Source organism: Zalophus californianus, chromosome 9 (genome assembly GCF_009762305.2).
Source record: "Zalophus californianus isolate mZalCal1 chromosome 9, mZalCal1.pri.v2, whole genome shotgun sequence".
NCBI lineage: Eukaryota > Metazoa > Chordata > Mammalia > Carnivora > Otariidae > Zalophus > Zalophus californianus.
Genome location: NC_045603.1, coordinates 50836967 through 50854033, shown reverse-complemented (window position 1 = coordinate 50854033; position 17067 = coordinate 50836967). Strand labels below are relative to the sequence as shown.

The window sequence follows — 17067 nt, the reverse complement described above, 5'->3', positions numbered from 1 at the left end:
ACACCCTGGAGAGAAAATGGCGGCGGCAGCGGCTTCGGCGCCTCAGCAGCTCTCGGATGAGGAGCTTTTCTCTCAGCTCCGCCGTTACGGCCTGTCTCCTGGCCCAGTGACGGAGAGCACCCGCCCGGTCTACCTCAAGAAGCTGAAGAAGCTTCGAGAGGAAGAGCAGCAGCAGCACCGGTCTGGGGGCCGCGGCAACAAGACGCGGAACAGTAATAACAATAACACGGCTGCCGCCGCCGTAGCGGCGGCGGGACCGGCGGCGGCCGCCACGGGGCTAGGGGTCCGGCCGGTCTCGGGCGACCTCTCCTACTTGCGGACTCCGGGGGGCCTGGGCCGAATCTCGGCCTCGGCCTCGGAGAGCCCTTTGGGAGGGCCCGGGGGCGCCTCGGCCGCCCCCACGGCTGGCAGCAAAGTGCTGCTGGGCTTCAGCTCGGACGAGTCGGACGTGGAGGCCAGTCCCCGGGACCAGGCCGGCGGCGGCGGCGGCGGCGGCAGTAGCAGCAGCAGGAAAGACCGGGCTTCGCTCCCGTACCGCGGGCTCAAGCCGCTGTCGGCGCCCCTGGCCGCCAGCGAGGTGACTAACAGCAACTCGGCCGAGCGAAGGAAGCCGCACTCGTGGTGGGGGGCCAGGCGGCCGGCGGCTCCCGAGCTGCAGACCCCGTCGGCGAGAGATGGAGCCGCGGAGGACGAGGAGGAGGAGGGGGACGACGGGGAGGACAGGGACCCAGAGGCCGAGGAGCCGTTGTGGGCGAGCCGGACCGTGAATGGCAGCCGGCTTCTCTCCTACAGCTGCCGGGAGAACTATTCGGACTCGGAGGAAGAAGAGGACGACGACGACGTGGCCTCCAGCAGACAGGTATTAAAGGACGACTCCCTTTCCCGGCATCGGCCCAGACGGAGCCATAGTAAGCCTCTCTCTCCGCTGACTGCTAAATCTGCCGGCGGCCGGCTGGAGACCTCAGTTCAGGGAGGGGGAGGAATCCCGATGAATGACAGGGCGGCGGCTGCGGGGAGTCTAGACAGGAGCCGAAACCTCGAAGAGTCGGCGGCGGCGGAGCAGGGAGGAGGGTGTGATCCGCTGGACTCCAGCCCCATTCCTAGGTACCGTGTCAACACTAAGAAACTGGCCCCTCTCCTGCCCCCGCCACTGACTGACATGGACTCAACCTTGGATTCGTCCACAGGCTCCCTTCTCAAAACCAATAATCATATCGGCGGTGGGGCCTTCGGTGTGGACTCCCCCAGGATTTTTTCCAACAGCCTCCCTCCCGGTGCGTCGGTGGCTGCCTCTAGTTCACTCAGGATCAATCACTCCAATCATACGGGCTCCAATCATACCTACCTGAAAAACACATACAACAAGCCGAAGCTTGCCGAACCCGAGGAGGAACTTCTCCAGCAATTTAAACGGGAGGAGGTGTCCCCTACAGGGGGTTTCAGTGCCCACTACTTGTCGATGTTTCTCTTAACTGCTGCCTGCTTATTTTTCCTAATACTGGGACTGACTTACCTAGGAATGAGAGGGACGGGAGTATCCGAGGATGGAGGGCTCAGCAGTAAGTATATGCCCTGTGGGTAAGGTAACAAAGGGGATGTTGCTAGGGGTCTCTTGTAACCACACTGGGCATTTTACACGAGATGACCTCTGTCTGCAAGAACATAGTGACAAGGCAGCAGATCGGGTGCATTTGTGTCATCTTTCTTTAAGAAAGAACATTATTGCCATTCTCAGAACGATCATCCCATGGCCTCGTTTTAAAATTTCTCTGTATGATCTGTTGGGGAATTCAAAGCATCTTATAGAAGAACAAAATATTACAAGCCTGTTAGTAAAATGCATTTATGTGTGTGACTTAAATTTACTTTTTAGCCTTAAATTAACTATGTGTGCAGATGCCAGTTAATTAACAATTTTGAAGTATCTTGATTGTTATGGAACATCATAGATGTTTTTTCAAATTCAGTTGTGATTCTAGAAGGCAATGGAAGAGCTCTTGAAATTCCAGTTAAATATTTTGGGATATTAAGTTCTTGGGTTCTGTATTTTCTATAGTTTCTATATTTCCTTTAACGTGAACGAATATAGAAGGTAGGAAGACACAGCTCAAAATTAATTGCCCAGGGGGCGCCTGGGTGGCTCAGATGGTTAGGCATCTGCCTTCGCCTCAGGGTCCTGATCTCGGGATCCTGGGATGGAGCCTGGCGTCCGCCTTCTGGCTTAGCAGGGAGTCTGCTTCTGCCTCTCCCTCTGCCTCTCTCCCTGCTTGTGCTTGCTCGCTCTCTTTCTCAAATGAATAAATAAAATCTTTAAAAAAGAACTGATTGCCCAGGCCAAAGCATCTTCCCTCATACCAGTGAAAAAGTAGTGGTAGGGCAGGGCAGGAGTTTATCATTTATCTGGTATTGGTTTTTAGGCCCTGCCATTTACTTGCTCTAAAGCGCTGTGGGCAGGTGTGGTGTGTTCATTCATTCAAGCCCAGCATCATCTTCTATACTGTAGGATAAATCAGGGTCTTTCTGTCCTTCAACACAAGAGGATAAGTACAGATCATTCTGTGAAGGAAATAAGGATGGAATAGTTGGTATAGACTACTTGAGAGATGGTCAGAGTAGCTGCTATTTGAGGTGAGACCTGAAGCAGGAGGAGACAGCATTGTAGGGAGACAGGAGAGCATTCTGGGCAGAGATGATAAGAAAGGGCTTGAGTTGAGCAAGAGCGTTCCTGTAGGTTAGAGTGGTTAGAATACCTTGAGCAAGGAGGAGTAAGCAAGAGTTTGAGCTTCCCTTTCCTTATCAGTAAAATGATGCTAATATCGATTAGAAGGATGCCTACACAGATTAAAAGAGAGAAATGTATTGTGTGATGGACTGCTGAAGATATAATTTCTCAGTGTTAGGGCCCTCACTCCACTCCCCCGAAACCTCCTACCCATTCACCCAGCATGAAGTCATTTTGTTATGATTTGTGTTTATAAAATCAGCCTTACTCTTGTTTGTTTTGTTTCAAAATAGTGAATGTGCAGTTAGCAGATTTAGATAAAGTAGGAGTCAGAATAGTGTAACCTTTGATTTGGGTATAGCCATTTCCAAGGTCATCATATAATAGATTATTACTGTATTGCTTAATTGGGTTAGAAGAAGGACTGAGACCCAGCACTCACTCTAACTAGTTCCCTGGGAGCAAGAGTGGTATATTGTGTTCTGTCTTAGATGATTTGGAAGAACAAGAAATAAGGTCACACTAGAAGTTAAACTAGTAAAGTTCACATAAATTAATGACATTATCAGCAGTATCTATTTCATAACGAGTTACTGATGAGCACGATTTCTCAGTTAAGGTGACTGTCACATCTTTCTCCTCACTGTTAAGATGAATGAGTTTTGTTTTCTTAAGTACTGAGATTTCAGATGGAATAGAAGGGGATGGGACTGTGAGGGTTTTAGTAGCCCCCTCACCTTCACCAGTGTGGCAGGGAAGAAATTGTGTTTTTGTATTTTAATAAATGGTAAAAGTAAAGTAGTTTGGGTGATGGAAACAACAGTGGCTAAAGGTGGAGGATGTGGGTCCTAGGACTTGTCCAAATGACTTAAGTTCCTTAACTTCTGAGCCTCATTCTTCTGTATTAAATAGGAGTAATAATTTCTGCTCTCTCTGGGGATGTTGTAAGGATCAAATGAGATAGTTTATTAAATAACTTTACATAAAGTGGCATTCAGAAATTTAGATAAAATTTGTTGTATTCCTGGTAAACTACAGTATATATGTAAAGAGATAGTTAAGTCATTTCTGTAAATATTTAGTAGTGCATTTCTTATTCAGCGTTTAATTTTTATTAAATTCCATTAAAAATACACTGTAGACATTGATACAGAAATTTGAATCAAAATATAATGAATCCTTAACTATATTATATATTTGATTTACTGTATACCTGGTGGAAAGAAGTGCCTGCTAATTCAGTTAGTCTGCACACCTAACGGTGAATAATTTTCCTCCCTATATTTATGTATTCTAAATCCTTTGTCATAGTATAATGGTTAACCAGAGCTTAACCATAGGGTTCATTGGTCAAATAATGTGCTTAAGGAAATAGTTTTACTTTGAGTAATAATTTCACCAGAAGATTGTAGGTTATATATGAGAGTAAGCTTTAGTAAGCTTTTATTAGTTGTCATTTAAATTATGTATAACATATAATAGATTAGCCTTTTAAATAGTTCTTAATCATTTGGTCTTTGAAAATTTTTTATCAATACCCTAGTTTTATTAATTAAATTACTTTTATTAATTAAATTACTATAAGTCTCTGCTTCCTCGTCTGTAAAACTAGGGGGTTGGAGCAGATGATCCCTCCCCTAAATTCTCTCTAGCTCTAAGGTTTAAGATTCTAACTTTGAACTGTCCTACCAAAACAACTTAAGGATCAGCCTGCAGTGAGATTAGGTCATGACAACCCAACAAAAGAAAATGGAGGTGCAGAATAGATTGATTATCTTAGGCTCATGTGGTCATTATATAAAAATTGTTTTCCAATTATAAAAGACGTGATTTTTGTAGAAAGTGTGGGTAGAGATCTATGAAGCAAAAAATGAATAGGTATTGTATACCTCTCCTTCTCGTCTCCCACTCACCCCTGGTATAAATAAGTTCAGGTAATACCTCTCAAAACTTTCTTAATGCTTTTCATGTAAATATATACATTCATATATATGTGTGTGTTTGTGTACATTTTCATTCAACAGTAGAGTGACTGCTCTGTGCCAAGCATCATTTTAAGCTTTTTGGGGGTGGGGGGAGGGGTGATGTACAAGTAAACAAATAAGACTTTGAGAGGGTGATCGTTGCTAATACAAGTTAATGATAGTAACTTTGCCCCGGGGGTAGAGGGATACGGAATATTACAGGTGAGCAGGCCTCTCTAAGGAGGTGATGTTTGAACTGAAACCTGAATGTCTTGAAGGAACTAGCCATTGACAGGGAGAAAAGCATTCCAGGCAGAAATAACGCGAGTGCAAAACTCTTGGGGCAAGAACCGGCTTGGCAAGTTGAAGCATCAGAATAGAGTGGCCAGTCTGGCTGGGGTATAGTGAATGAGGGAGAATGACATATGAAGGAGTCAGAAGTAGGCAGGGGCCAGGTCATAAAGGACCTATAGGCCTTGAGGGCCACAGAAAGGAGTCAGAATTTCATTTTAAAGTGATGTTACACGTATACATACCCTGCAACTTGTTTTTTCACTTAACCTTGTATGATGAGTTATTTTCTATATACTAAGTTTAAGTACAAGGCATAATTTAAAAATCTCACTCTCCACTGGTCCCTAGAAAGGATGAGAACATCCTATAAAAATGTTAAAATCTCTGCCACCCTGAAAATGTTCTTCAACCCTCTGTTCTCCTCCAGCTGTTCCTGTCCTCTCAGCCAAGATTGTTATCTCTTGCTGCAGCTGCCATTCACTCAACCCCTGTCTAGTTAGCTTTCTTTACCATCCATTCCTCTGTAACTTCTGCTTCGAGTCAAAAGTTACTCAATTGCCAAATCCAAGAGAGGCATTAAAGTTCTTACCTTCGCCTCTTTGATCCATTCAGTACAGTGATAACTAACTTCTTTGTGCAACTCTCTCCTTTTCAGACTTCTGTATCACTACTCTCTCCCAGTTTTCATTTACTCCTGTCTGTCTGTGTTTTAAATATTGGTGGTCTCTGGGACTCTTGTCTTTGGTTCCATCCTTTTGTATAGTTTCTGGCTAATACCTCCTGATTTTATATTTTTGCCTTAAATGTTCTCTTCTGAGTTCTAGACTTACCTGTTTGTTTATTGGACAGTTTCTTTTGGATATTCCAGAAGTACCCATCCTCTGTACTCATTGGCTTTCCTTTCACCTTGTTTGCCCGGCTCTGTTCCCTGCTTTAGTCAATAGCACTTCCATCTACCCAGGACTCAAGCTAGGAACTTTGAATTTATCTAGATTCCTTCTTCTTCATTCTCCTACCAAACCTCAAACCTCAAACCTCAATCCAGTTGGTTACTAAGTCTTGTAGTTCTACCTCCAATTGTCTTTTGAATCTTTTTCTCTCCATCACTGTTGCTCTAAGTTAGTCTTTTGCCTGATCTGCTTTAGTAGTCTTCTGTCAGGTGTACCTGCTTCTAGGCTGTAGCTCTTCAATCCATTTTCAGTGCCAGAGCAATATTTCTAAAACACAAATGCAATAATTCACTCTCTTGCTTAAAATTACTCAACGGCTTTCTCTTACTCATTGGATAAAATCTAAATTCTTCGGCGAAACTGTTCATGATCTGACTATGCCTGCTTTTCTAGCTTCATTTCCTACCAGTTCCTCTTACCACATTTTACTTTCTGGATAACTGGAGCTTTCCGGATACTGCTTGGTGTTCACTGAATATGTCATGAAATTTTGTGCCTTTATGCCTTTGCACATTATTCCCTTCTTTGGGAAGGTTGTTTCTTCCTCTTTGAACTGCTATTCATTCTTAAAAGTGTCACTCTGGATATTTTCCCTGACTCCCATCCTCTTTACCCTGGAATTTGGGTATACTCAAATAAGATCTTATACATCCTTCATAGCATTTATTATAGAGTATTATAATTGTGTACGTCCGTTGTGCCAGTTTGATTACAGTTTCTTGAGGAAATATTTCTGTAGGAGGAAGTGAATACACTGGTAAAGGGCACAGGCTTTACACTCATCTCTGAGTTTGACTCTCATTTCTCTCTTATATTTGCTCTGTGACTTTACTAGACGATAACTCAGTTCCCTCATATTAAAAATGCAGATGGTAATACCTGCCTCAGGGTGGCTTTAAGCATTACGTGAGGTAATGTATGTAAAGTTTTTAGTGTTGTTGCCTGGCATAGGGGAATTGCTCAGTAGACCCACGTCACATCAGTATCCTTGGCATAAGTTCATTCCTTAGTAATATTTATTGAAAATGATCACATATCAGATACCCACTTTACATGCACTGAATTAACTCATCATCAACCCAGTAGTTGGTTACCTCCTCAGTACCTAACAATACTCAGTACTAGGAAGGATGCAAAAGAAATCTCATTCTTGCAGAAGCCTCCACTCCACTATTAATAGTCACAAAAATGGTTAAGAAGTATATCAGATATTAGATGATAAATCCCACCCTTTTGTAAAAGGGGAGAATTCACTGTGAGCTTGATTAGTCTCAAATGATCAGAAGCTCTGTTTCCAAATTTGGACTTGATTCTGTAAGTTGAGCAGTAGGAATCCATGGAGGTTTTTAAACAGAAGACTAGCATGATCATGTTGATCTTTTTTCTTTCTTTTTTTTTTTTTTTTTGGTAAAGATTTTATTTATTAGAGAGAGGGCAAGAGAGATCATGAACTGGGGGAGAGGCAGACTTCCCACTGATCAGGAAGCCTGATGCAGGGCTTGATTCCAGGACCCTGGGATCTGACCTGAGCCGAAGGCAGATGCTTAACCAACTGAATCACCCAGGCATCCCTATAGTTGCTTTTTTTAAAAAAAATATTGTTTTCCAAGTAATTAGACTAGCCACTTGTTCCAAAACTTGGTTTGTATAATGAAATAGGCATAAGGATTTTGAAAAATAGTTGTTTCCCTCATTCTTGAAGAATGAAAGCTGAATGTTACATTTAAAGTTTTTCAAAGTTGACTATTTTGTAAGGAAAAAAAAAAATTCTAGGCCTCAAAGAATATTCCTGGGAACACCAGAGGTTTGTATATCCCAGTTTGATGATTTAAATAAAATCTACTCTGTGGAAATGTCTTTCATTTGAAAATTATCTCTAGAATAATTTAAAATAAAAATCATCAGAGTGAAAACATGTGAATTCCCCATGAGTATATCCAGGGAGCCTAGTTTGAGAAAATTGGCGTAGATACCAGGGCTTAGATTAAGGAGGCAGATCTGGGTTTGAATATTGGCCCTTGCTTTTCTATTAAAGTCAGGTTGCTGAACTACTGTGAACCTCAGTATCCTCATCTATAAAATAGAATTAAGTGAGAATTAAATGGAATGATGCATGTAAAGTACTTGGCTCAGTACATGACACATGATAATAGTAACAGCAGTTAACCCTATATAGCACTATGTGCCAGGCACTGAGCTGGACAGTTTTCATTGTTATTTAACCTTCATGAGGTAGGTATTTGTTCCATTTTGTAGATGAAGAAATTTGAACTTGTCCAGGGTCATGTGGCTCGTAAGCACAGAGGCAGTGTTTGGATTCAGATAGTGTGTCTTAAGCACTGTGCTTGATTGCCTTTTAACATGTGTAAGTACGAAAGGACTGTGTATATGTTCTCTACCATTATTGTTATCCAGAGAATTATGAAAGATATGGATGGGCGAAGCAGATTAATGCATGAAATCCTAGAAATGCTGGAATAATCTATGAAATCTAACAACTTTAGGACAAGGACGTATAAATTTGTACTCAGGCAACAATTAGGAATCATGTGGGACTATTTCTCCTTAGTTAAGGTTTTAGATTAACTCCTTAATTCATTGATATATGAATGGGTCAGTCTGCTGGAATATAATGCAAACTATAATATGTAAAACTGTAAAGCATGATACTATTTCTAATTTTTAAAAGATTTGCAGTCTCAAAACTGGTGGGTAAAGTAGTCCTCTCATTTTACATTATTACCACTTTAAAACTTAATGTTTTTCCATTGTTCAATTTTCAAGATGTAAAGACCTTTAAGTATAGTATAATTGTGCTCCCATTTTTTGCTCCTTTAAAAAAAAACTTCATATGTGTTTTTTCTGTGCTTTTTATTTCTTTCAGTGGAAATGATCCATTCTGTAATTTCAGGGATACTTTTTAAAAATCATATATTTTCAGGTGCCTGAGTGGCTCAGATGGTTAAACATCTGCCTTCGGCTCAGGTCATGATCTCCAGGTCCTGGGATCCAGCCCAATGTCGTGCTCCCAGCTCAGCGGGGAGTCTGTTTCTCCCTCTGCCTCTGCCTTTCCCCCTGCTTGTACTCTGTCTGTCTCTCAAATAAATAAATAAATCCTTAAAAAAAAAAAGATTAAAAAAAATCAAATGTTTTCATGATTCTCAGTAGAGTTGTAAAGTTTTAAAACTTTCTCTTGCTCATTAAATATTTTAGATGAACTTTACCTGTCTGAAAAATATTTTATATAAATAAAAGGAACCTTACTGCAAAGAAATTTATAACATCACAAAGAGATTTAATCTAGTCTATAAGTAGTTTAAAAATGAAGTATACCTTAAAGTATTGGAAATCTCCTAAATATATGGAAAACAAGTAGTAGTAGTAACTTCTTTATGAAAATTATAATGATACATCTTTATTTTAATCTTACATTTATTTTACACTAAAAATGCTACCATTTAATTTGGGAACATAGCCTCATACTAATTGTGGAAATTTTAATGACAATTATTGTTTGATAACTTTAGATTTTGACTTCCATACTCAATTTATTTTTAAAAGATTTTAAAGTGAACCAGTAGCAGTATATTTAAGCAGTAACCTTGCTTTGCTGTTTTAATAATGTGTGCTTTAACCTGATTCTCACAAGTGATAGTTTTAAAAAAATCTTGATTTACTTAATAATCTTTATTAACACTGTCAAAATAATTTTTAAATGAGTTGACCAGGAAGGAAGTGTTTAGGTTTTAATATTTGTTTCATGTAGTTAAATTTTATCTGTTTGACATCATTCCTTTGAAAATTTATTTCTAAGGAAATTAACTTCTTAAAAGGATTATAAAAATTTATACTAATGGAGATAATAATGTCTGAAAATAGGATAACATCATGTGGAAGCCATAATATATTTACTTTTGTGGTGTCTTAATTTTTTTTTAGTTCTAGAGGTATAGATTTAAAATTATACTACGTTTTTGTCTGGGTAGCAGATTTATTGCTCAATGGCCACAGTTTTTTGCTTACAATGATACCAAACTGCAAGCTAACATTTAGAAACAAGGCTTGGGTGCAAAGCTATGCAAGAGTTTAGTTCAGCTGTCCTGAACTAATTGAGTGATAAATATGCACCAACAATTGCTTCCCGCCTTGAATGTGACATGAATAGGAAAAAGTGCTTTAGGAGCATTGAACATTTTAACACAGCAGAACATTAATATTGTTTTGCAATTAGAAATAACCTTTTATATGTATATGTGTACAAAAGGAATTTGCTGATTGTGGCAAATTCCTCAAAGTACTTTATACTTGATAAAGGAAGCTCTATAGGAATTCACCTAGATATACTTTTTTAAACCTCCATATACAGAGGGTCATTGAAATTAATTAGGAGAGGGGGGAAAATCTTCGAATAACTGTTTATTCTAGTCCCTGGGCTCTGGCTTAGACTCTTGGTCAGCCTGATTAATGACTTTGTAGGTTTATAAGGGTACCTCCCATGGTGTCACAGATGCTTTCTTGTTTGATTTAGTTCACTTGAAGCAAAATTAAGTTTCTCCTATTCATTCATCCATTCACCCACTTACAAATTACTTATCGAGCACCTACTATGTGCCACATAATATCAGAAGATGAGTATATACTTTCTAGAACTATAGGAGTGAAGCTCTTCCCCCAGATACATACACTGCCTCCCTTTCTCCTACGTTATGGTGGCATTCTCTTCTTTCTCCTAAATATTTATGCACTAGCTATCCCCCAGAATTGAGATTTGGTTACCATGCAATACTGTTTAAGATTTGTTTGTTGTGGCTTAGGAAACATAACATGAAAAATTAATTTCTGCAAATTTGAATATGCCCTATGATAAAGTTTACCACAATGTGTACTCTAAAAAAAAAAAAAAGTTTCATTTCTTGCAGATTTTTAGAAATATTTTAAAAAGTAAAAAAGGAGACATGAAGAATGAATTTGCCAAAAATGAAAATGTCATCAATATGAAGTGTTATGATTATAGTTCAAGATGTTCTAGAAGTATTCTTATGCTTATGACAAAAAGTCCTGTTTTTAAAACATGTCATCTCCAAATGTTCCTTCTTTCAAATTCTAAAGCCTTAAATTATGAAAGGATTTATTGAGAATTTTCTATGTATGGGCAATTATCTTAGTTTTTATGAGGGGAACTACTAATATTATCTGAGAAAACTGAAATGTAGATAGAATGTGGTTACAAGTGACTTGTCCAGTATCCCATAGCTACTAAGTTTTGGAACTAGCCATTTGAACCCATGATCTGATTTCAGGGTCCACAGTCTTAACCACTAGGCAGCAGATTTTTTTTTCATGCATCTTTTCTCACCTACTAACTTTATTTGGGCAGTTAAGTCACTTATAACCTCTGGTCCTTGGCTTTTACATCTGTCAAATTAGGGAATAATAAAATCAACTTCCAGCCACTGACTTTTGTAGGAAACTAATGTGATAATGTCTGTGGAAATGCTTTGGAGAAATTTGAAGTGATACATAACTATTTTTAATACATTAAGTTAGAATTTCCCAGCTACAGTAGTCTACTTAAACAACACATAGTCAGCAGTGTGTATGACATTATCTTGTCAGTGATGGTAATAAGTAATAGAAGAGTCCCTTAAATTTATAATCCTCATCAGTATCTTTCAGCCTTACTCTCAAGCCTTCTGAGCAGATAAAAGGAGTCATCTTTTTATATTACCTCATTAGTGCTTTATTTCTGGGTGCTGAAAAGGAATGTTCTTATTTTTGCAGTTATGTTAATTTAATAGGTAATGAAGCACAATTTGAAATTAGATTTTACTCTTGTTGACCACTGGAAGGTTGACTCACTGACAGGAGAGTCAGAGATGGGATATGTTGCCTTAATGCAAAATGTAGTAGTGAATTTGAGACAAAAACATTTCTTGGGAATGTTGATGGGTCTTTAGAGTAAGCTTCTGTTAACATTATCTGAAGAACAGACAACGTGTGCAGCTGGTAGAGAAGGATGGCCTTTCACATGTTGTTCTTCAGCGAGTTTGTAAGCTACCACAAGTGCTGTTATTACAGAAGTGGGAAGATAAGGTGCGTCCCTGTGAATAGGCTTAGACTGAATGGGGTAATCGAGAGATTGGGGAGCATAAAATAAAATGAATTCGATAAGCAGGATATTAAAATCATGCTACTTAAATCATAAGGAATTTAAAGTGCATTAGGATCTCAGTCTCCTAGATAATTGATATGAAGCACATAATGAAATTTTCATCCCATTTCCCATTTGAAACTGTATCAAAGATATGATTTGTTTAGACCAGAGCTGTCTAATAGAAATATAATACAAATAATGGAGTAATTAAATTGTAAGTTACTACAGTGAATTAGAAATAGCTGAGCAGTGGCAGAACTAAATCTCTTACCTACCTGCCCTGGATAAATGGCCATGCTTGATGGTATAAAGATATAAAGTGGTATAAAGGACTTCTTAGCTTAAAGTAGAAGTGATGTCCCCTAAATTCTCACTCATTTCTTATTGGGAATATTCCTATAATTTCTTCTCACCATTTCCTATTGTAAACTGCTTTGTACAGCTTTTCAAACTAGACATGTAGGAGGGAGGGATGGCCTTTTGATTCTGTCACATGACCATCCCAGGCGATAAGGGGAAAGTTAGCTCCTGTTTAGAAAAATGAAAACAGAATGACTAATAAAGTTTTGTTGGCATAAGAAAAATTTTAAGGGTTTCAGTATTTTGCCTTTTGAGAAAGATTTTGGGATGCTCTTGTTCATCATGCTCTTTGAATTGTAAAAATTATCTCAATTCTTTTACAAGGTGCTATTTCAGGGTAGGTTTATACTTAACATGTCCTTAATGAATTTGAATAAATTCTTTGAATTACATTGAGATTACTAGAGAATGTTTACTCTCAAAGTCAAGCTGTTTGCTTCCAAAAGGAAAAATGGGCAGTCCTTAATTTTTGAATGGGTTGTCTTCCAGATCATATGTAAGATGGTTGTTTGAATTTGGAAATGTTTACACTGTTTTTTAAGCTTAAGCTCCCAGGCTAGCCCATAGAAGTCTATTTAAAATTGTATCCTATTTTAGCACTGATAAAGCATTGGTTTAACTTTTGGGTCCTCAGTGCAGTGGCTTGTCTTCTCTGGGAGTTGGATGAGGAAGCAAATTTATTTTTGACTTTTTATGTTTTCTTATACTTTTTTAAGAAAAATGTAAATTCAGTTAATTAACATGTAGTGTATTATTAGTTTCAGAGGTAGAGTTCAGTGATTAATCAGTCTTATATAATACCCAGTGTTCATGACATCACGTGCCCTCCTTAATGTCTGTCACCCAGTAACCCCACCTCCCCTCCCCCCTCTCCTCTCCAGCAACCTTTAGTTTGTTTCCTATGATTAAGAGTCTCGTATGGTTTGTCTCCCTCTCTGATTTTGTCTTGTTTTATTTTTCCCTCTCTTCCCCTATGATCCTCTGTTTTGTTTCTTAAATTCCACCTATGAGTGAAATCATATAATTATCTTTCTCTGATTGACTTATTTCGCTTAGCATAATACCCTCTAGTTCCTTCCATGTTGTTGCAAAGGGCGAGGTTTCATTTTTTTTGAAGGCTGAGTAGTATTCCATTGTGTGTGTGTATGCATATATATATATATGTGTGTGTGTGTGTGTATATATACATTTTTTTTTATCCATTCATCTGCTGATGGACATCTGGGCTCTTTCGATAGTTTGGCTATTGTGGACATTGCTGCTATAAACAGTGGGGTGCATGTGCCCCTTCAGATCACTACATTTGTATCTTTGGGGTGAATATCTAGTAGTGCAATTGCTGGGTCATAGTGTAGTTCTATTTTCAACTTCTTGAGGAACCTCCATACTGTTTTCCAGAGTGGCTGCACCAGCTTGCATTCCCACCAACAGTGTAGGAGGATTCCCCTTTCTCCCCATCCTCTCCAACATCTGTCATACTTTTTCATCTTTTAATTCTTGTTCTTATACTGGCCTAAGCTTCCTGCTGTTTTGCTATAATCTTGACCAAACATCCAAGTGCTCAATACTTCAAATCTTTTTTTTTAAATTGAGAGATAATCGGCATGTAACATTATATATTAGTTTTAGTTGTACAGCGTAATAATTTGATATATGTATATATCACAAAATGATTACCGCAGTAAATTTAGTTAACATTCATTGCCACACGTTGTTATTTTTCTTGTGATGAGAAGTTTTTGGATCTAATGTCTCGGCAACTTTCAGATATGAAAGTGAAGTTAACTGTAGTCACCATGCTGTACATTACATCCCCAGGACTTACTCTTCTTATAACTGGAAGTTTGTACCTTTTGACCACCTTTACCTACTTTTTTTTTTTTTAAGAGAGGGAGTAGGGGGGGAGGGTTGGATGGAGAGGGGGAGAGAGAATCTTTTTTTTTTATGTTATATTAATTACCATACATTACATCATGGGAGAGAGAATCTTAAGCAGGCTGACTCCACCACCCAGCACTCATCTCACAACCCTGAGCTGAGATCATGACCTGAGCTGAAATCAAGAGTCGGACGGTTAACCAGCTGAATCACCCAGGCATCCACCACCCCATCCCTGTCTCTGGCAACCACCAGTATGTTCTTTATACCTGTGAGTTTGGTTTTTTTAGATTCCACATATACGTGAGATCATAGAGTGTTTGTCTTTTTGTGACTTATTTCACTAAGCATAACGCCCTATAATAAAAGAGTAGGTCCATTTATTGGTTGCTTAGCAAATATAAACATTTAGTCTTCTTAAGCATTTTTAACATTTTACAAGCGAGGGCTGTAATGGAGGATTAGGTTACTCACTTTGTCCAAGGTTCTAGGTCAGAGAGGGGAGCTAATTGAATCGGGTTGTTGGTTGAACCCTAGCAGTATTTTTGAAAGCTCATCCTCTAACCGTTGTCCTATACTGCATCCCTCTTTTACATAGCCTCTCCTTTATCAAATTTCAACTCCTTTTATTCCCTTAATTCAGTTACTTTTGGCCAAATGGTAGGGAAAACCATCTGATTAAATTCATAATATTGTAGAATTCTGATAATAAAAATCATGATTTTATGATAAAATTTGATAATATGATTATCTTTAGTGAGGATTGAGTAAGTGTGGAATCAGAACTTGGCTCCGCCTCTCTAAATCATCTTGCATATTTGTATGTATAGTAGTTGGGTTGCCTACATTTCTCATTTAGATTTTATGTCGGTAGTTCTTAACTTACACGGGCTGAGAACGTTTGGGTGCTGTACCTGTTACAAAGTGAGGACCTAACAAATTATTTGCCTCCCCCGCATTGTGTATTCTTTGCAACTGTATATCAGTATTGCTGTGGTTAGAATACAAAAAATTATTCATGGTAGCATTTTGTCATGTTTTCTTGGTACGTGAATACTAAGAATAGTATTGTGGGGATCTGTCTTGATGAAAATGAAGAGGTCCTTTTACTTCAAAAACGGAGAACCATTGCTTTTAAAGCATGTTGTAAGGAAAACATACTGGTTATTTTAGAATTTGTTTTTAAGACATTCATAATAAATGTCAGGGGATCAGTTGTAATGTTCAAATGACTGTGACTGGCTAACATTAAGTAAAAGTCTAGTCTTCTCAAGGTGATTGTACTTTAAATACAAGATCTTTATTAACTTAGATTCTATCTCTGATAAATGAAAATTTTGGCAATTAGTAAAAAATTCAGGCATTATAAAAATTTTTGGCAGGGAGCTTTGCCTTGGGGTCTTCCATTTTGTCTCCTCCAAACTCACAGATTTTCTGAGAACTCTGTCCTTTCTTCCCACTAGCTCCAGGGCAGAGATAAATGAGGAATGGAGTAGTGACATACTGTGATATTTTGTAACCTGAGTACTGTTTATTTCATGTTAGGATTGAGAAAAGGAGAAAAAACTCAGATTTATTAATCTCCCTCCTACTCCCTCAGTATCTCTATGCATAGTCACAAAACATCCCATTTTACATTAGATTACTAGAATGCCCAAGATCACAAGTCATAAATGTTGGAGCTAACATTCCTTGCTCCGGTGATTTTTTTTTTCTTTTTTTCGTTTTACCCCACTGCCTTTCAGTGTGAAGAGATACTTTTTATTCATCTAAGAAGTTAGATGTTAGGTGAAAAATCTGATATGATCCCAGTGTATGTTGTATTTTCTGTCCACTGTGTTCATATGGAAGCATGAGTTTATTCTTAAAGTTCTGTATATTATATCCAACAACAAAATGTCATATTTAGCCTAGTTTACCACATGTCATAACTGCTTACATTTTGTTTTATCCAATGGTTTTGTTTTTGACTTAATGATGACATATTTAAATACCTCTATTTCCCAAGCGACTTTTCATTTCTATTTGGTTTTTTTCCAGAGCTATAAGTCAAGATGTAATTTTTTTTTTCAAGATGTAATTTTTAAGCCATTGGTTATAAAGCCAATGGTGGGGATTTCCTTTTAGGCTCCAAATTCAGTTTATATGTTTGTTTTGATCATACTTCAGTCTCTCTGCTTTGTTTATACATATAATGCCCTTTTCCCTTTTAAGAGAGCTATACTTCTTGTCCCTCTTAGGAAAATGCAATGAGAACTATCATTTACATTTTTTTAGTACTATTCACCTTATTGCACTGTAGCTTTTCTCTCTCCAGTTTTTTTATCTGCATGTTGTCTTTGTGTGACACAAAATTATCTCTAGTCATTTACAGTGTTGAACACAGTACATTGTGATTGAGAGTGTTACTAAGTAGAAGAGAAGACCTCTTGTGTTTAATTGTATGGGAAATGCATGTTGCCTTATTGGATTGCACTGGGGATAGGTTGTACAGTGTCTCACAGATCGCTTTTGGATCTCCAGATTCTCATTTAGCAATATTCTTTCAGAACAGACCTTGTTATAATACTTTATTCTTGGCAGTGTAAACCTTGAGGAAGTGTCAGAGACAGTCTCTAGTGTGTAACAGTTAATGTTTAAAATCTCTTAATACAGTGAGCTGTCACCATGTTTAATAAATTACAGTATTGCATTAGCATAAATTCGTTTGGGTGCCAAGTTATCTGTTGCACAGATGCTTGGTAT

The 17067-nt window shown here is 38.4% G+C and overlaps 1 protein-coding gene across 1 annotated transcript in view; it reads left to right on the top strand.

Annotated features, from left to right (window-relative positions):
- The window catches only part of LEMD3 (LEM domain containing 3), a 64144-nt gene continuing 47077 nt past the window's right edge, over positions 1–17067 (top strand). The window contains exon 1 of the mRNA XM_027594865.2: positions 1–1559. Coding sequence (XP_027450666.2) covers positions 17–1559 — 1543 coding nt within the window. The 5' untranslated portion in view covers positions 1–16. The remainder of the gene's footprint in view (positions 1560–17067) is intronic.